The sequence below is a fragment of the Struthio camelus genome, chromosome Z, assembly GCF_040807025.1.
Source record: "Struthio camelus isolate bStrCam1 chromosome Z, bStrCam1.hap1, whole genome shotgun sequence".
NCBI lineage: Eukaryota > Metazoa > Chordata > Aves > Struthioniformes > Struthionidae > Struthio > Struthio camelus.
The window spans coordinates 61,941,972-61,957,059 of record NC_090982.1 but is presented as its reverse complement, the minus strand read 5'-3'; the positions used below and the strand labels follow the sequence as shown (position 1 = coordinate 61,957,059).

At 39.3% G+C, this 15,088-nt stretch overlaps 2 protein-coding genes across 25 annotated transcripts in view; both read right to left on the bottom strand.

The window, feature by feature from the left end:
* Positions 1 to 9,143, bottom strand: part of LOC138060908 (ankyrin repeat and death domain-containing protein 1B-like) — a 40,334-nt gene extending 31,191 nt beyond the window's left edge. For 10 of the 14 annotated variants that reach the window (XM_068927667.1, XM_068927661.1, XM_068927658.1 and 7 more), the window contains exons 1-4: positions 8,961 to 9,143; positions 8,364 to 8,402; positions 4,412 to 4,515; positions 2,203 to 2,301 (exon numbers count right to left, since the gene is read on the bottom strand). In XM_068927667.1, the coding sequence (XP_068783768.1) occupies positions 2,203 to 2,301; positions 4,412 to 4,515; positions 8,364 to 8,402; positions 8,961 to 9,036 (318 nt within the window). In that variant the 5' untranslated portion in view covers positions 9,037 to 9,143. The remainder of the gene's footprint in view (positions 1 to 2,202; positions 2,302 to 4,411; positions 4,516 to 8,363; positions 8,403 to 8,960) is intronic. The other 4 variants (XM_068927664.1, XM_068927666.1, XM_068927672.1 and 1 more) reach the window with 1 other exon arrangement.
* A 3,928-nt stretch (positions 9,144 to 13,071) lies between these two features.
* The window catches only part of LOC138060882 (DNA polymerase kappa-like), a 35,890-nt gene continuing 33,873 nt past the window's right edge, over positions 13,072 to 15,088 (bottom strand). For all 11 annotated transcript variants that reach the window (XM_068927643.1, XM_068927644.1, XM_068927638.1 and 8 more), the window contains one exon: positions 13,072 to 14,979. In XM_068927643.1, coding sequence (XP_068783744.1) covers positions 14,895 to 14,979 — 85 coding nt within the window. In that variant the 3' untranslated portion in view covers positions 13,072 to 14,894. The remainder of the gene's footprint in view (positions 14,980 to 15,088) is intronic.

The following is a 15,088-nucleotide window of genomic DNA, read 5'->3' as shown; positions in this document are numbered from 1 at the left end:
ACCTTCCCATACATAGCTGCATCAGTAACACCCTATTACACCAAAATTGCCTAAGGTAACAACGTTAAGACGCCTCTTTTGGGTATGAATTTGACAGAATTGTGACCAACAAGAAAAAAGGAATTAGACCTGATAGCCTTCTAAAATGAGATGACTAGCTCAGTGGATGAGAGGAGAGCAGCGAATGTTGTTTATCTCGACTTTAGTAAAGGTTTCAACGCTGTCTCTTACAACATCCTAACAGACAAACTGATGAGGCACAAACATACAGTGAGGTGGACTGAAAACTGGGTAAACTGCTGTGCTCAAAAGAGTTGTGATCAGCGGCATGAAGTCCAGCTGGAGGCCAGTCACTAGTGGTATAACCCAGGGGTCAATACTGGGGCCAATACTGCTTAAGAATGTTTAAAACCCTATGGCTATTAATACAAAAATTCTGGCAGAAACTGGGTAAGAAAAAGTCATAGTATCTTCGTTCTGTTTCTTCTCAATTGCAAGACGAGACTGATTGCCAAAGAGCACATGAACCCCTGTCAAATATAATATGTAATGCCATAATAATTAACCTCTGTAAGCTAATCATGATGGAATAAGTGTCTTTGAAGGAAGAAAAGATGATTAACAACATCTGTTATTTAAAACTGTAAACCTGAGTTAGAGTGAGATTCTGAGTGACATGTTGAATGGGACCCCAACATAAGAGTGCCGGAATTCTAACCTGCTTTCAGTGCGCCCTATTGGGTATGGGTATTTACGGGTAATAAGGGACCCACAAAATGCTTTGAATCACCTCACTGCCTCAACAAAGCTAGAAGATAGCCACTGACATATAATTTGCCATGGAGAAAAAATTACAATAGCTATAGAATAAAATCACATTAACATACTGTGCAAAAGATCCAGGAACCCCCTTTCTTACCTGTTGCTACAGAGCAGTACTACTTGAAGAACAATGTCCGTTTCTTATAGAACTACTCTATATCGTAGCCTATTAATTTCAGAGTATTTTGTTATTATTCACGCAATGTCTTTCAGATTATCAGACAAAAGGGAAATCATTACCTAGTTAAAGAGCTACCAAAACGTTGGTTACAACAGTACAAGATTTACTTAGGACCTGATAGAACCCAGAACGATAGTCATATTTCTTCAAAACATGTTTCAGCACCTTCCTTCTGCGTGTAAGATACTCACAAGATGGGAAACTCAGGATAATGTTCCAGAGCAAATTAAACTAAGCTAAACAGGACACGGGTTTCCCATATTATAGGTGAGTGCCCAAGCCAGAAACTGCTGGTAACTGAGATGGACAGGTCTCGTCTTATTTTCAATCCAACAGAAAGTGAAAACAAACTAGGAAGCTTCCTCTTCCCCACCCTTCAACCTGGGTTTTGCCTTACTCACCACTGAAACACTGCAGCATACACTGGATAAGAAGAGAGAGGTAAACACACACACACACACACACAAAAAACAAAAACCAACAACAACGAAGAAAAAGCGTGCGCATGCACACACACAAAGGTAAATGATACATCTACTTTTCTGCTTTCATTGCTCTGGCAGAAATACAAAAAAAGAAACAAACAGCTTCTCTGGAAAAAAGGTACATGCAGTTCATTGTAAAACTCTTAGTCTGAACAGTCTGTTATTAATAACATACCACTAATTTGGCTTTAACTTCTGAATCAAATCCTGCATCACCACTATCATCACTATGCGTTACCATGCTTCCCAACTAAATTAGCCACAAACTACTCAACCTTTAATGTCTTGGAGGCTGCGGAGTAGGTAATAGTTTTGTATTAAGCTACTCACAAAAAAAGGGAAGGAGGGAAGGCTGTCACCTTCTGAGCTCCTAGCGATCCTTGGATCTAATGGGATTGCTTTTTTACAGATGTGGCTTCAGATCAATACACAGCTGCTACAGAGAAAGCGTGTTTGTACAAGCGGCTTCAACTGCCTTTGTGTTCACACAAGTATTCAACACAGCCAACAGTCTGGGCTATGCTTTTTATACTAACAATGTTTCTTTTATGTGAATGTGTGCAGTTTTGAAACAAACTGAAGCATTTGCAGCAAGCATGTAACTTTGTAAAAGGAAAAGCACAAGGGAGTATACCTTTATTTTTCCCTAATGTGTTCCTATAATATATGAATCAAAATATGTAAAATTATTTTACAAAAAATAGCTTTGCTTACCTGATCTGCAATGTCAAGTCTAGCTTTGTGATGGAGAAGAAAATCCACTGCAGATACATGATTTCTTGCAACAGCAAAATGAAGGGCAGTGCGCTTCAGCTGAAATAAACAAAGCTCTGGTTGACAGGTCCATAACAGAGTTCTTGTCATTATGCAGATGATCAGGATTTCTGAATTATTTTCTTATTAACAAATATACATTGGTATATTTCTCCAGCAACAGTCAGACTTAGCCTTCATTTGCATTTCGGTTTGCTTGAATAGAATTTAAATATTGATCTTAAAGATTTCTAATAGAACCAGAACCATGCTACTCTATCGTAATCCTTTCACTGAAATTCACTGAAGGGTCAAAGAGGCATTAAGTAATCACACACTGCCTAGAAGAGATGCATGCAATGCAAAATGCATTCACATTTACTACTTAATTATTCAGTTTGATTTGAAAAAGAACTAGATCTCTGCAATCAGGTTTGATTTTGGTATCCTGCTTGCTTTTGACTATCTCTTCAAAGCATGATGAGATTTCTCCTTCACTCAGTATTAGTCACCTTTCCAAACTGACATTTATGTAAATGAAGGTTTCCACCATGAAAACATAGCCAGTAATTTCACACTTGCGAATAGGCTCAAGGCTTACCAGAAACACTTGATTATTTTTTTCATTTAGGTAACGTCAAGGTATGAATTTAAAATGGATTGGATAAACCACATTAAGCCATAGTGAAGAGAGCTTCATTTACAATTAAAATAACCATAATTGGGTTTAACATGATTCACTGAAAGTTCCCTTACAAGGATATAACAAGATTTAACCAATTAACTTTAAAAGTGAGTTTGGATTTGTTTTCTTGAGCTTCCACGCAGATCAGTTGACGTATCCATGTATAAGGTTAAATTTACAGCTATACGAGTTAGAAGCATAAAAAGCTGGGACTGATGGCTGTCAAACTTATGCCAGAAAGCCTCTTAGCATAGAAACAGTTATATCAACAAATTCACCTTTTGGCAGCCTAGCCTATTTTGCCTGAAAATACTGTGGGTGGAATACGTAGTGTGAACAAAAGAACAATTTTGCCAGGACAGTCTCCACTAGGAACAAGCAATACACAATATCCAAGTAACTACACTGGTAACTCTCTTATAGGATAGATTTGATTTAGGGATGAGGCAGTAAAGACTCAAATTACTGGACTAGAACAGTATTCAGTTTAATTCTCTGTATTCTGGAAAGGAATAGGGAGGCAAGAACTATTTTTAAGTAAGTGGGTTCTGCTGTTACTTTCTACGTATTTACAGTACTATGTAATTGGCAGGAACACTATCTTTGTTCAAGGTAACTTTAACAAAAAGAGTTCTTGGTCTCTCCCCCCCCTTTTTTTTAAAAAAAAAAAAAAAAAACAAACCAAGGAAAGCAATTGTACATTGCATTTCCTTGATTCCCAGTGGTGAAAAACGCATGTGGGCATAGGAAGCAAGTTTTTTCAGGAGCCATGGTTAAGTAGTATTAGGATGTTCATGGTTAGATGATTTATACATTGCTATTGAGAACAAACTGTTCTCCATTTCTGGTAACTCTCTGACTAAATACCAAGACAACTGAATTGCTGTCAAATGGCCTCTAACGTGGAACAGAGAACTATATTTTCATACCGTGAAATACGCTGCCTCAGATTTTAGGCCTAGAGTTGGTATCAGCGTGTTAGATATTCATTCTTATTATTTATGGCAAATCTGAACTCTGATCTCAACCTGAAGCCAAAAAGACATGGCAAATGCTTTATGTTTCTGCACGTACTGAACAGTATCACTTCACTGGCATTTTAAATCTGTAATTTTAGTAGCATAAATTCATTCTTAAAAGTGTCTGTGAGTCTTCCCAACCTAGAAGATGGGGAAATCTGAGACAAAGAAATTATTCACCCAAGAACACAGACCCAATATTAGAGCAGGGACCACAATTGAGACACCCTTGGTTCCCAATTTTACGCACAAACTAGTGGCTAAATTCAAAGGCCTGTGAGCTTTGCTGCATGAAATCCTACAGAGTCTAACCTGACGCATGAAATACTACTTAGGTGGATTCTAGAAGGGGATCCTTAGCCTCATCACCTTGCAGCTGACTGCACTAGTTACACCGGGATACCCCTACGCAGCCCAGCACGAGTCACGTTTCAGACCACTGATCTGTCAGACACTTCATACTCACGGTATCTACAGCATTTATGTTAACATTCTTTTTAAATAATTTTTCCATGGTTTCCAAATTGTTCATTTTAGCAGCATACTGAAATTCTCTCTCATCTGGCAATACTGTGAAAAACATGACAAAAAAAGGTATATTACTAAAGAAATAGTCATAACAAACTTAAGTGATGATACTGTTCTTACCTTCTGTTATTTGTCCTGATTTAATATTTTACGTGAAACATTTGCTTCTCATCATAGAAGCGTTCTAGGATTGCACTCTTTCCTCTAGAGACATCTGGCAAATGTTTCACATTTTAAGTGCAAATAGACTTTTTACAGCACAAACTATCATTATTGCTCATGGTAACGAGAGTTCATTTATGAAGCTCCTGCTATGAAAATGGATCCCAAGGCATTTCACGAATGTAACAGCCAACAGTACAAACTACAGAATTTATTTCATATCCTTGGAAAAAGTTGCTCTATTTTACAGCAGAATACACCACCATAACACATAACAATATACACTAGTAACCAAATGGTATGACCCAACTGAAACAGCAGGAGGTTTACAGGAAAAAAGATTAGTACTTGAACTTAAAATTTGGCCAGAATGGGTAATTCACTGTTCTGCCAAGACCTTCCTTTAACACCTCAACCCAAAACAGAACATCTCTTTGGTCAACTAAAGTAGCTACAACAGGCATTTGTACAGCTGTAACAAAATACATAATATTTAAGTTAACTTTGGAAAATGAGTCTGATAACCACTTTAGCTAATCTGGAAGTCAGAGTATTTCTCTATCAGCATGTTCTACCTTAACATTTAATGCTTGGATGAAATTAGAATATTAGTTGCAAAAAATGTTATCAGCTACTCTTAATTTACTAGCATATCACAGTCAAAAAAATTAATCACTTAGCTTTCAGTCTGAAATACACTGGAGACGATATCTAAGAATGCCTTTAACCAGTGTTATCAACAAAGAGGACAGCACTATCTGTCAAACTAGAAACTGCAGCAACCATTTGTTCCTTAGAGAGATCTCATGCGAGTTCTGTCCTACTGCATTCTGTTTATTAACAGCTAATGAGCATACTGCTTGAGGCAGTATGACTGCAAAGCATACTAAAGAAAATCAGCATGCCATTTACTTAATTGCATCTTACACATTACTCATGATTATAATCTCAGTGGGAATAATCACAGTTGTGCTGCACAAAACAAGTGAAAAATTAAACCGGACAGGTCCAAAGCTATTTCCAGGCTGTTCTGTGACACTATCCACATACCTCAAACAACAGAATCACCCTCCCAAAACTCTACTCAAACCAGAGAATACGTCGTTTTACAAAACAGGGGCCGTAGACCAAGCAAACAAGCAGCTGCAAACAAAAATGTGCATATACACAAAATATTTAAATAGTAGTATTGCTATAGCTATGATTATTGTCTTAGCTTTCAAATATTAAAGGCAATACCCTCCTTCCCTTCAGTTGAAAAAGTCACCCGGCTTTCACCAAAACACTGCCACGTTATTACAAAGATCAGGTCAAAGGTCCATTTGCATCAATATCCCGCCTCCAACTGTGGCTGATAGACGATGCCTTAGGAAGATCCGTAAAAACTGAACACAGTGGTAGCAATATTTCCACAGAATATTTGTACAGATTCATGCAAAGATTTTAACCAAAGTTACCACTACGCATCCTATTTCTTCAAATATTCCATATCTAAAATGTGTTATTTCCAAGTTTTCAGACAAACTGTATGTAAAGAGAGTTCCATAAAACTCGCATCTGTGACAAGGAGTATGACTGACAACCAAATGAGCATTGTGAGCAGTGATCTTTGCAGAACATGTGTCTCACTTGTAGTTTTCATAGCCTACACCCAAAAACATGTACCTGCCAGAGATTTCCACTGCCTTGGCGTCAAACACAGGTAAACCAATGGTCACAGGATACCTTGTTCAAAGAACATTTGTGGCAAAAACAAACCCCCCAAAAAATGAATGTAGGTCACCAACTACCTGTAATTGGGTCTAGTCATAACTAGGTCACATTCATTCCCAGTGGCTGCCGACTAGCACTTGTACGCGTACCGTACATGAAGGTGCAGAGATAAACACATGCAACTCAGGACATTCAGGAACAATCCCAATAGATTATTTACACTACCTTCAAGGAACAAGAGAAAGCAATGTTTCTTTACGGTGTGTGCACTGGAAAGGACAGTTCTGTTGCAGTTCTGAAAAGGAATTAGCGATTGTTCTTCTCTCTCCTGTTCACCAGTGATGAACCGGACGTACACAGTTAAAAAGACTACTTTTTGCTCAGGGTATGATGTTTTCTAACCTCTCTCAATACCTCTTAATTCAGGAAGAAAGAAAACGGCATTCCAGGCACACCGCTGTGCTAACCTTCTGCACAACCTGTTGCTGCTTCTGCAAAAGGATTTTTTCATGCCTGAAGTTACAAAAGTATAGAACTGTCACATGACAGACTTCTGGAAGCTTTCTGTCTGAGCTGTGGTTTCCAGAACTTGGTGTTCCTTGCATTACCAGCAGTCACTCTATTTTCAAGTAGCAGCAGCAATACATAACCCATTTGTGACTATTGTTTTTGTTTTGTTTTCCATAGGTTTATACAAAATTTTTGGCTCATTGATATACAAGTTTCATCAAAATAATTATATTTCCTTTTCAATTTTTCTTTTTGAGCTAATTAAAAACGTATTTTATCAGTTGATTCCATTTGTAGACAGTCCTATCTACAAAAAATACATAGCAGGATTTAACAGTGTGTTGACTACCCAATATTTTTTCCTCTTCTGGAAAAGCAAGGAAGCAAAAAGATGCAGAGAACTAAATTGTTTAACGCTCTTCAACAGACACTCAAGCTTTGAAATATCTTCAGTTTTTCTCTTCTCATATTTAACTGCTATTTCAGTGTAAGTGGCCTTGATCCTCCTTTCAGGATACAACAAATAAGAACAACTTCCACTTAAATCAAAACACGAATCAGATATTTCAGTATTTAAAGACAGAGTAAGAAGTTTATGTAGTACATCTTTTTTCTTTTCCCCTCCTCCCTTTTTTGAATTTCCTCGTGTGGTATCCACAATATGAAATCTGTCAGGATCTTGAAAAGAACAGACTAAAACATGAACTTGGATGGGCTGAAGAGTTCTAATGAGGAAAAATACAAAAATGATGACAACACTATAGTCCAAGTTATTTTCACTCTACATTTTCTAAAAATTAAATCATGTTTAACATTATTTCTTCTTTCAAAATTCTCTCCATTTCCATGCTTTTTTTCATACAGAAGAAAAGACTAGAGCAAAGTGGTTATAGTTTTAAGTCACGAGAATCGTTTTCTGAAATAATCATGTTCCGATTTAAAGAACTCATGGGAAAACTATCTACTGAATCTAACAGTGATGTTTCATTCATATGTTTTCTTATCTGCTCTCTTCAGCCTTCTTTGCAAATCTGGAAACAGGAAGCATGCGCCAGAAGACCAGAGCTTGGTTATCACATTGAGATCACAGGACACGGTCACAGTAGGGGTTAACAACTACCATTCAGTTTCTACACATAACCCATTTGCACTGTTTGCAGCCCACGCTGCAACACACCGCTTGTCAAACTGATCTGCAAAAGGAAATCTAGAGTTCACCGTCACCGAGTCACACCGCTGAGTTTCATGAGACCAGAACTTCCTCTCTCCCTGCCCCAGGACTAAGGGCCTGTTTACACATACTTAATGACTAATCCTGGTGAACACCCTCAGACAATTTGAGGAGTGAAGTTAAAAGTGGGGTGTCAGACCAGGTTTGCAGGACCAAGTTTTTGGAAGATGGACATGCCACATCCAACTCCTGGTCCCAGATCTAGCAGAGCAGTAATAATAAAGGTGCTACATGTACTCATTGCTATTTTTTTACTATATAAAAAACAACTCACATTTATCTTCCTTTTGTTCACAATTCACGTTGCTCTTTGCTTGAGATAAAAGGGAGATTCAGACGGACCCGACAGCGCTGGCAACCCTGACCTCAGTTTGTGTGCTGCCCCACTCCCACCTAGCCCGTTGCCTTTGGACACGGTCTGCAGCTCCTCATGCCTTTACACTGGCCTGGGCCTCGGCTGGATCTGGAGTAAACGGTGGCCAGGTGCAGCAGCAGCCCACAGCTAGCTCTGCCCACCTAGGTTCCTGCTTCCCCATTTATTTCCGCAGGACACCAAAGCACAACGGCAGGTCTCAGACACCCCAGGGGCCTGGGGAGAAGCACAAGCAGAGCTGCCTACCTGGGACTGACTGCTCAAGCAGGTGAAGGTGAAAGGAGAACTCCCCTCCTCCCAGGCTGACTCCCATCACAAAGTTTAGTGACGAGTGATTTTAAAAACCATCTGCTCTCCCCTCCCAGCACAGTACAAGAGGCACAGAAAGCCCTTTGGTGCTTCCAGCTATTTGCTTCCTAGAGCGATACTCTCTCAGTTACCAACTTAAAGCCAGGCCTCGCCTCAGTGCCCCGTGCTGCCCCGTCCCCGCTCACTCACGGCTGTCGTGGCTGGCTGCTGCGGCCACCTGCCTCGCTTCCTCCCTGACGCCGAACAGAGCGCTCAGCCCCTTCATGGCAGCTTTCAGGTCCTCTTTCTCCTCTGAGGGAAAGAGCCTCAGGTGGTGTGCTGAGGGAGGTGCTAGGCATTTGCCTGGGGTGTGTTTTCTCTGCTGCACTGAAAAACCGGTTCCTAGGGCTGCAAATGGACCCAAGCACAGCCAGCCAGCGGGCCTGGCAGCGCTCCCCAGCACGCCTGCAGCGCTGCCTTACACTAGCACTTGGCCACACCGTCCCAAAGAGGGAAGGGTGAGTAGTAGCTTTAGGTATTTTTTTCAAAAGCAAGTGGGGACTAAATACACAGAGCTTTTGACATTAGCTAGGCAACATGTCACCCTTGCATAGTCCTCCCTAGGGTCCTCTCTAGCACAGCACAAATTAAGCTGTTAGTCTTGGGAGTAAATAGCAATTTGCACCTGCAAACACATGCATGGACAAAGCGGCAGTCCTATTTACTTCTGCAGCACTTCCCAATCGTCACACAAACAAGAGGCACTTTCAAAAATGATGCTACAAAAAAATATGCGTGGGCACACACACAGGTGTGCGCGCACACACATGGCTACATGCGTTCACACAGAGCGGACACTATAGCTTGCATGGGCCCCTAGAGCTAGGGAGCTTTGTCACTAATTGCAGGGTAGTCATGGAGCTCTCTGCAGACTGAAGGCCAGTTTCTTGGGAAATTCCTCTTGGAGTTACTCTACTCTAGACCAGCGTTCACTGGATCAGAGGAGACTGTCTCTGTGCCCCTTGCAGGCCTGTCTCACTCTTGGGATGTTAGAGACTGAGGTGCTTCTGGCAAGAACTACTCAGGGCAGAAACATGCACGTAAGTAGTCTTACACAAGACACAGTTAATTTTCAGGCAGATGATACTCCCTTTTGTCCAAGTCCAATTGAAATTGATACATACATCCCCAAAGGTTTGGTTTTAGTGAACTGACATCTTCTGGAGACCTATCTAATCAGAGAATTCCCAGCTTATCTTGCAATTCCAACTCCACTATTACTTTCATCTACTTAAGCAAGCACTGGTGTTTCATTTTACGTAGATAATGGTTACCTCAGATTACACAGTCATCTTAACTTCTAAAATTATTAACACTATAAATATACATGGTAACTTTAATCTGAAAGACTCAAAGCAGTTTATAAATCAAGCAAGTCTGGATACAAAACTATTTGCTCAGATTCTGCTTATTGTACACAAATGGATTTTATAATTCTTTTCTCCTTCAAACATTTTTTATATCAGCAGGTTGTGATGTACAGTATTATCTACATGTGATAAAACTGTCTTATGAAACCTAGATACATTAACTGCACTCTAGTAGAGGAACTTTTTCCAGCTGAAAACTGACCCTGAGCGGCAAGAACTAACTGATTTAGCCATATGGAGATTTTACTTTTACTCGCTTCCTGCGAGTCGGATGTTCCAGCACAGCTTCTTCAGAGGAAGAGCGTTATTTCTGTGTGGGGACTGAGCACGTAACACAGGCCCACTGTTTGCAGTATTAATGCTCCTTCCCCACAGGAGAGAAAAAGGACAACCTTAGAATTCTTAGATTCACTTCACGCAGCTGGCACCAAAGACATGCTAGATCTGCAGCCTCAAACATAACCAGAATTGCAGCAAGAACCTCGAAACCAGGGACAGTTGTACACAGAGCCTGGAAACACTGTTTATCGGTTTCAGGTTCTAATTGCTATCACACAACACTATTATTTCATAGCTTATCCCTGCTCTCTTAATCAACTTTTTCAGGACAGTTGCTTTATATACTCAAACTTTGCAAGTACTAAGTTCACCACATTCTCTATACAACTCACTGCAATAGTGACTCTTTCCAAAGGCCCCAGCAACTTGCAGAAAAGACCAATGAGGAAACCACTCATATCAGAGGGCAGAGCAAGGGACTACGGGAACATCTTACTCACTTGTTTCACAGACTCCTCTCTTCTAGGAATGGAGAACACGAGGAATTGAGATTATTTGTTAACATTGGAAAATAATAATAATAATAAATACATAAATAAGTAAATCCAGTAAGAAGGAAAAAACAGTGAAGCGAGACAAAAGCATGGCTGGAAATAGTGCATTAAGAAAAGGGAACAAACAAAAATTATGTCTTATAAAAGGAGGCGAGACCTGAACCTAACATCCTGGCAGCAAGTATTAGATTTTAATAAGAAGTATTACATTTTGTAGGATTCTGAATCCAGTGATGTATAAATTGTTGGCCTGTGCAACTGTAGCACCTTACAGTTACACTCTTCTCCCCCCTCGGCCCCTTGTTACAGCTAGACTAGCTGCTGCGGCTTGCCTTTAGAGTGCTCATCAAAACGTTTATGGAGAAGCCGAATCTCAACTGGTGCTGCTGTGCAGCAATGGAAATAAGAAAAGACATGGCACAGATCCTACAGAACACCAGCTGGACAACAAATCGAGGGCACCTGCAGGCTGCTCCCCAGGCTCACTTGCCAGCAATATGACTCTTGACAGCTACATTGATATAATCTCTTGCTTGGCCCTGCATACTGCAACATAAGAGACAGAGAAAGATGTTATAAACATGGTAAAAATTCCAACAAGAATCAAGCTACTGACAGAGCAATTCCAGCCCAAACTCTGCCCTGCTGAAGTTCCTACCTGTAGAATTACTGTCACTTTAAAAATCAACTTCAGGAACTTTGAGAACGAAGCAACACAAGCAACAGTTTACCTATATTCCCAATATGAAGAGCTGGATGTTTTCCAAATCTCCAACCTTTTTAAATATAAAGAATCTCTCAAACTCCCAGGTCAGACAACCAATGAACTTGAACAAAACGGGTGACTAATATCCAACCACAGTAAAACATTCTACAGACAATATATTTCAAAACTTAAAATAAATGAAGATATTACTATAGATAGCAGTAAACAGATTCAATAGGAAAATGCTATTCTGTAAGTTTTTATGTACTGGTGATTTACAGGATCAACTCAAACGAGCCTGGTACTGGGTGGGGAAAGGCATCTCTGCAACTAATCACGTCAGGCACATAACCCTTACCAATAAACGCTCCGTGACCATGCACATGTTTGCATTCGTCTTCTTCAGAAGTGGTGGAGAGAAAAAAGTAAGATAACAGAACTGTCATCCTTTTCTCTATCATACATAATTAATTACAAGAGAAATTCAGGATGATGGACATATATACACACAACGACTGTAAGTAACAGATACTTACACTACGCAAAAATTCTCATCTGTTGCCATCCTAGCTCATTCAAGCGCTTTAGAGCAGTTGTCCTTAGGACACTTGATTTGATAAGTGTGGAATGGCTCACACAGGAATAATTTATACCTTAAGTTAGATCAGGCAAGTGATAAAGAACTTTCTGGATGTTAATGAAAGCAGACTTTAAGTTAAGGACACTTATTACCAATGCAACACACAGGTACTATATACATACAGATATATATGCACTGAGAAAAACGCAGGACAGAAAATATTCACTTGCACAGTTTTCTCCATAAGAGCTGAGGGGCAAAAAAAACCAAAATCAAAAACACACACACACATACAAAACATGACAGAAGGTTATGACACTACTTAATCCTGCACTGAAAGCCTTCTTCAAATAAAAACACTAATAAGTGCTATATAACAGCTTACACTGAATAGAAAAAATACTTCCAAGTTACAATAAATATTTTGCATGGAAAATAGTAAAACATGTTCACCAGGCATCTTCTGTAAATATATGGAATCACTTTTCTATAAGATAGTAACATTTTATACACATCTGAAATACGTATATTTCTGTCTTGAGATTAATGCTGAGTTTTATTTTCCCATTAACTAAGATAGTCCTTGATTTTAATTTTCAGTACTCAAAGATAGCTCTATGACACTTTTTACAGAGATGATAAAATAATTTCCCAGGCTAAGACAGACTTATTTTATTTGTTCAAGCATTTACAGTAGGGGTGTTTTTTTGCGCTAAGTAATGCATATGTAAAAAATATAAATTTTAAAGAAATACACACAAAGGGAAGATAATACTCAGATTTTACATATTTTATTGAATCAGACCTTGCGTTAACATGTGACAGTGAGGAACAGTCTAGCAACTCAAACAAGGACTTAAGAGAGAGCATACAGACAGATGTAGGCTAACTATGGGATAGATGTTCACTTTCTAAACAGCAGTGGCAACTTAAGCTATTGCTCCCCCAGTTGCTTTTATGTCTCTCCAACCAAAAATTTCCATCCCCCAGCTCCATCAGCAGAACAGCACATGCTGAATGCTCACTGACCTGCTTTAGACAGTCAACTGAGCTAGCTTACACAGCAGTCAGAACTAGCCCAGCTGATTTGGTCCAAAGGAGATTAGGGAGCCCTGACACAAATTCAAATGACAGAGCTGTGGGCATAGTGGCTTCTGGCAAATGAGTAGAGATAAGTAGGTAGAGATGGTGCTTTTCTAAATCGTTCCAGCAAATTTGGAAGTGAAGAAGCAGATTCTGGACTTAACCAGAGCATCCAGAAAAGATCAAGTACACGTTTGTTTGGAGGAAAAAAAAAAAGACCTCTCCTTCTCCCCAGCCCTCCCCTTCCCCCCAAAAAACAGAAAAAACAAAAACCACCAGAGAGTAATCCCAATACATTTCAACGACAAAACAGATGCTTCTAACAACAACACTTCTTTAAAGATTACAAAATATAAAGTAGTTTATATTTCCACAAGGGCTCATCATTGTTTGTATAGCTTTAAGTATGCTACCATCATAAATTATTTGCTCGATAAATATTATTCAATTATAATAAAATATTTATTCAAAAATACAAAACATTTTTAAAGGAGAAAGATGAGTAACAATAAGAAAGTTACTTCATTTCAGCATCATGCATATTTAGATATCATTCATATTATTATTGCACTATGAGATTTTTAAGTTAGCCCGAATTTACTGCCACTGAAAGGTACCAACTTGACGGTTTCAAAGAAACCTCAAGTTCTCGGTTTCTTTCGAAAGGCCAAGGATCAAACAGCACACATCTGACTAACCTGGAGCCATCCCTTTTCTCATCAACAGGTTTATTCATTTTTTTAAATCAGTGGAATCATTTTGTATCTCATAAGATTGAGCCTGTCAGGGTTGGTGTATCACCTCTTATTGAAGTAATTTCCAGGGACTACAGCAGAAGCTTGCCTGGGCTCTGAATTCTTGCTCTTTTCCTTTGAAACTGCAACACCAACCAATTTTTGTCTCAACTGATGAAACAAATGTTCATGAGAAGTGAAATCAGGAAACTCGCCTCTTCTTCACTATAACACAGCTAATGCTGCAACTCGGTTTGCTGTTGAATTGTCTGATGAAGGGCAAGCCTGAGCTAGTTCGTCTGCCACATGCAACACAGCACTGGGCCTTGCAGAGGTGCTAGCTGGGATCTGTGAAGAGGCCCCTCATGTAAGCACAGCCTGGCACCCCAGCTAACAACGCCTGCTTTCTCAGGCGGTCGCTCTGTTGGCTTGCTCAGTGTGGCAGCTCTAACCTCCCTGCTCTGTCCGTTGAACAGCGGAGGCAACCCACGAGATTACTGGTGACTCCAACAAAGTAGTTTCACATTTTCAATATAAACAAACAAAAATTAAGTGCTAGCAGATTTTTTTTCTCAGAAACAACTGAGAAAATTGTATTATTCTCAAAAAAATTAAATTACTTCAGTTGTATTCTACTTCAAACATCATGTTCTTTTTACATAGACATGCAATGACTCCAAAGAGATAGTTCTCTCACTCAAGCCTACCGCTGATGCTAAGTTAATTTACAGTCATAAAACATTATGAAATACTTCATACAGAATACATTGCTACATAGTCATTTAAAAAACATTTCAATTGTATGCTTGGAATTGCTTGACTTGGCCTTTTTTGATACTGACTGTGAAGTTGCAAGTCCAGACCTAAAGTTAAAAAAAAAAAAAAAAAAAAAAAAGGAAACATACACAACACATTCACACAACTTTACAAAACTGAGTAACTTGACGGCGTTATTATTTTAAAGTAAGAGTT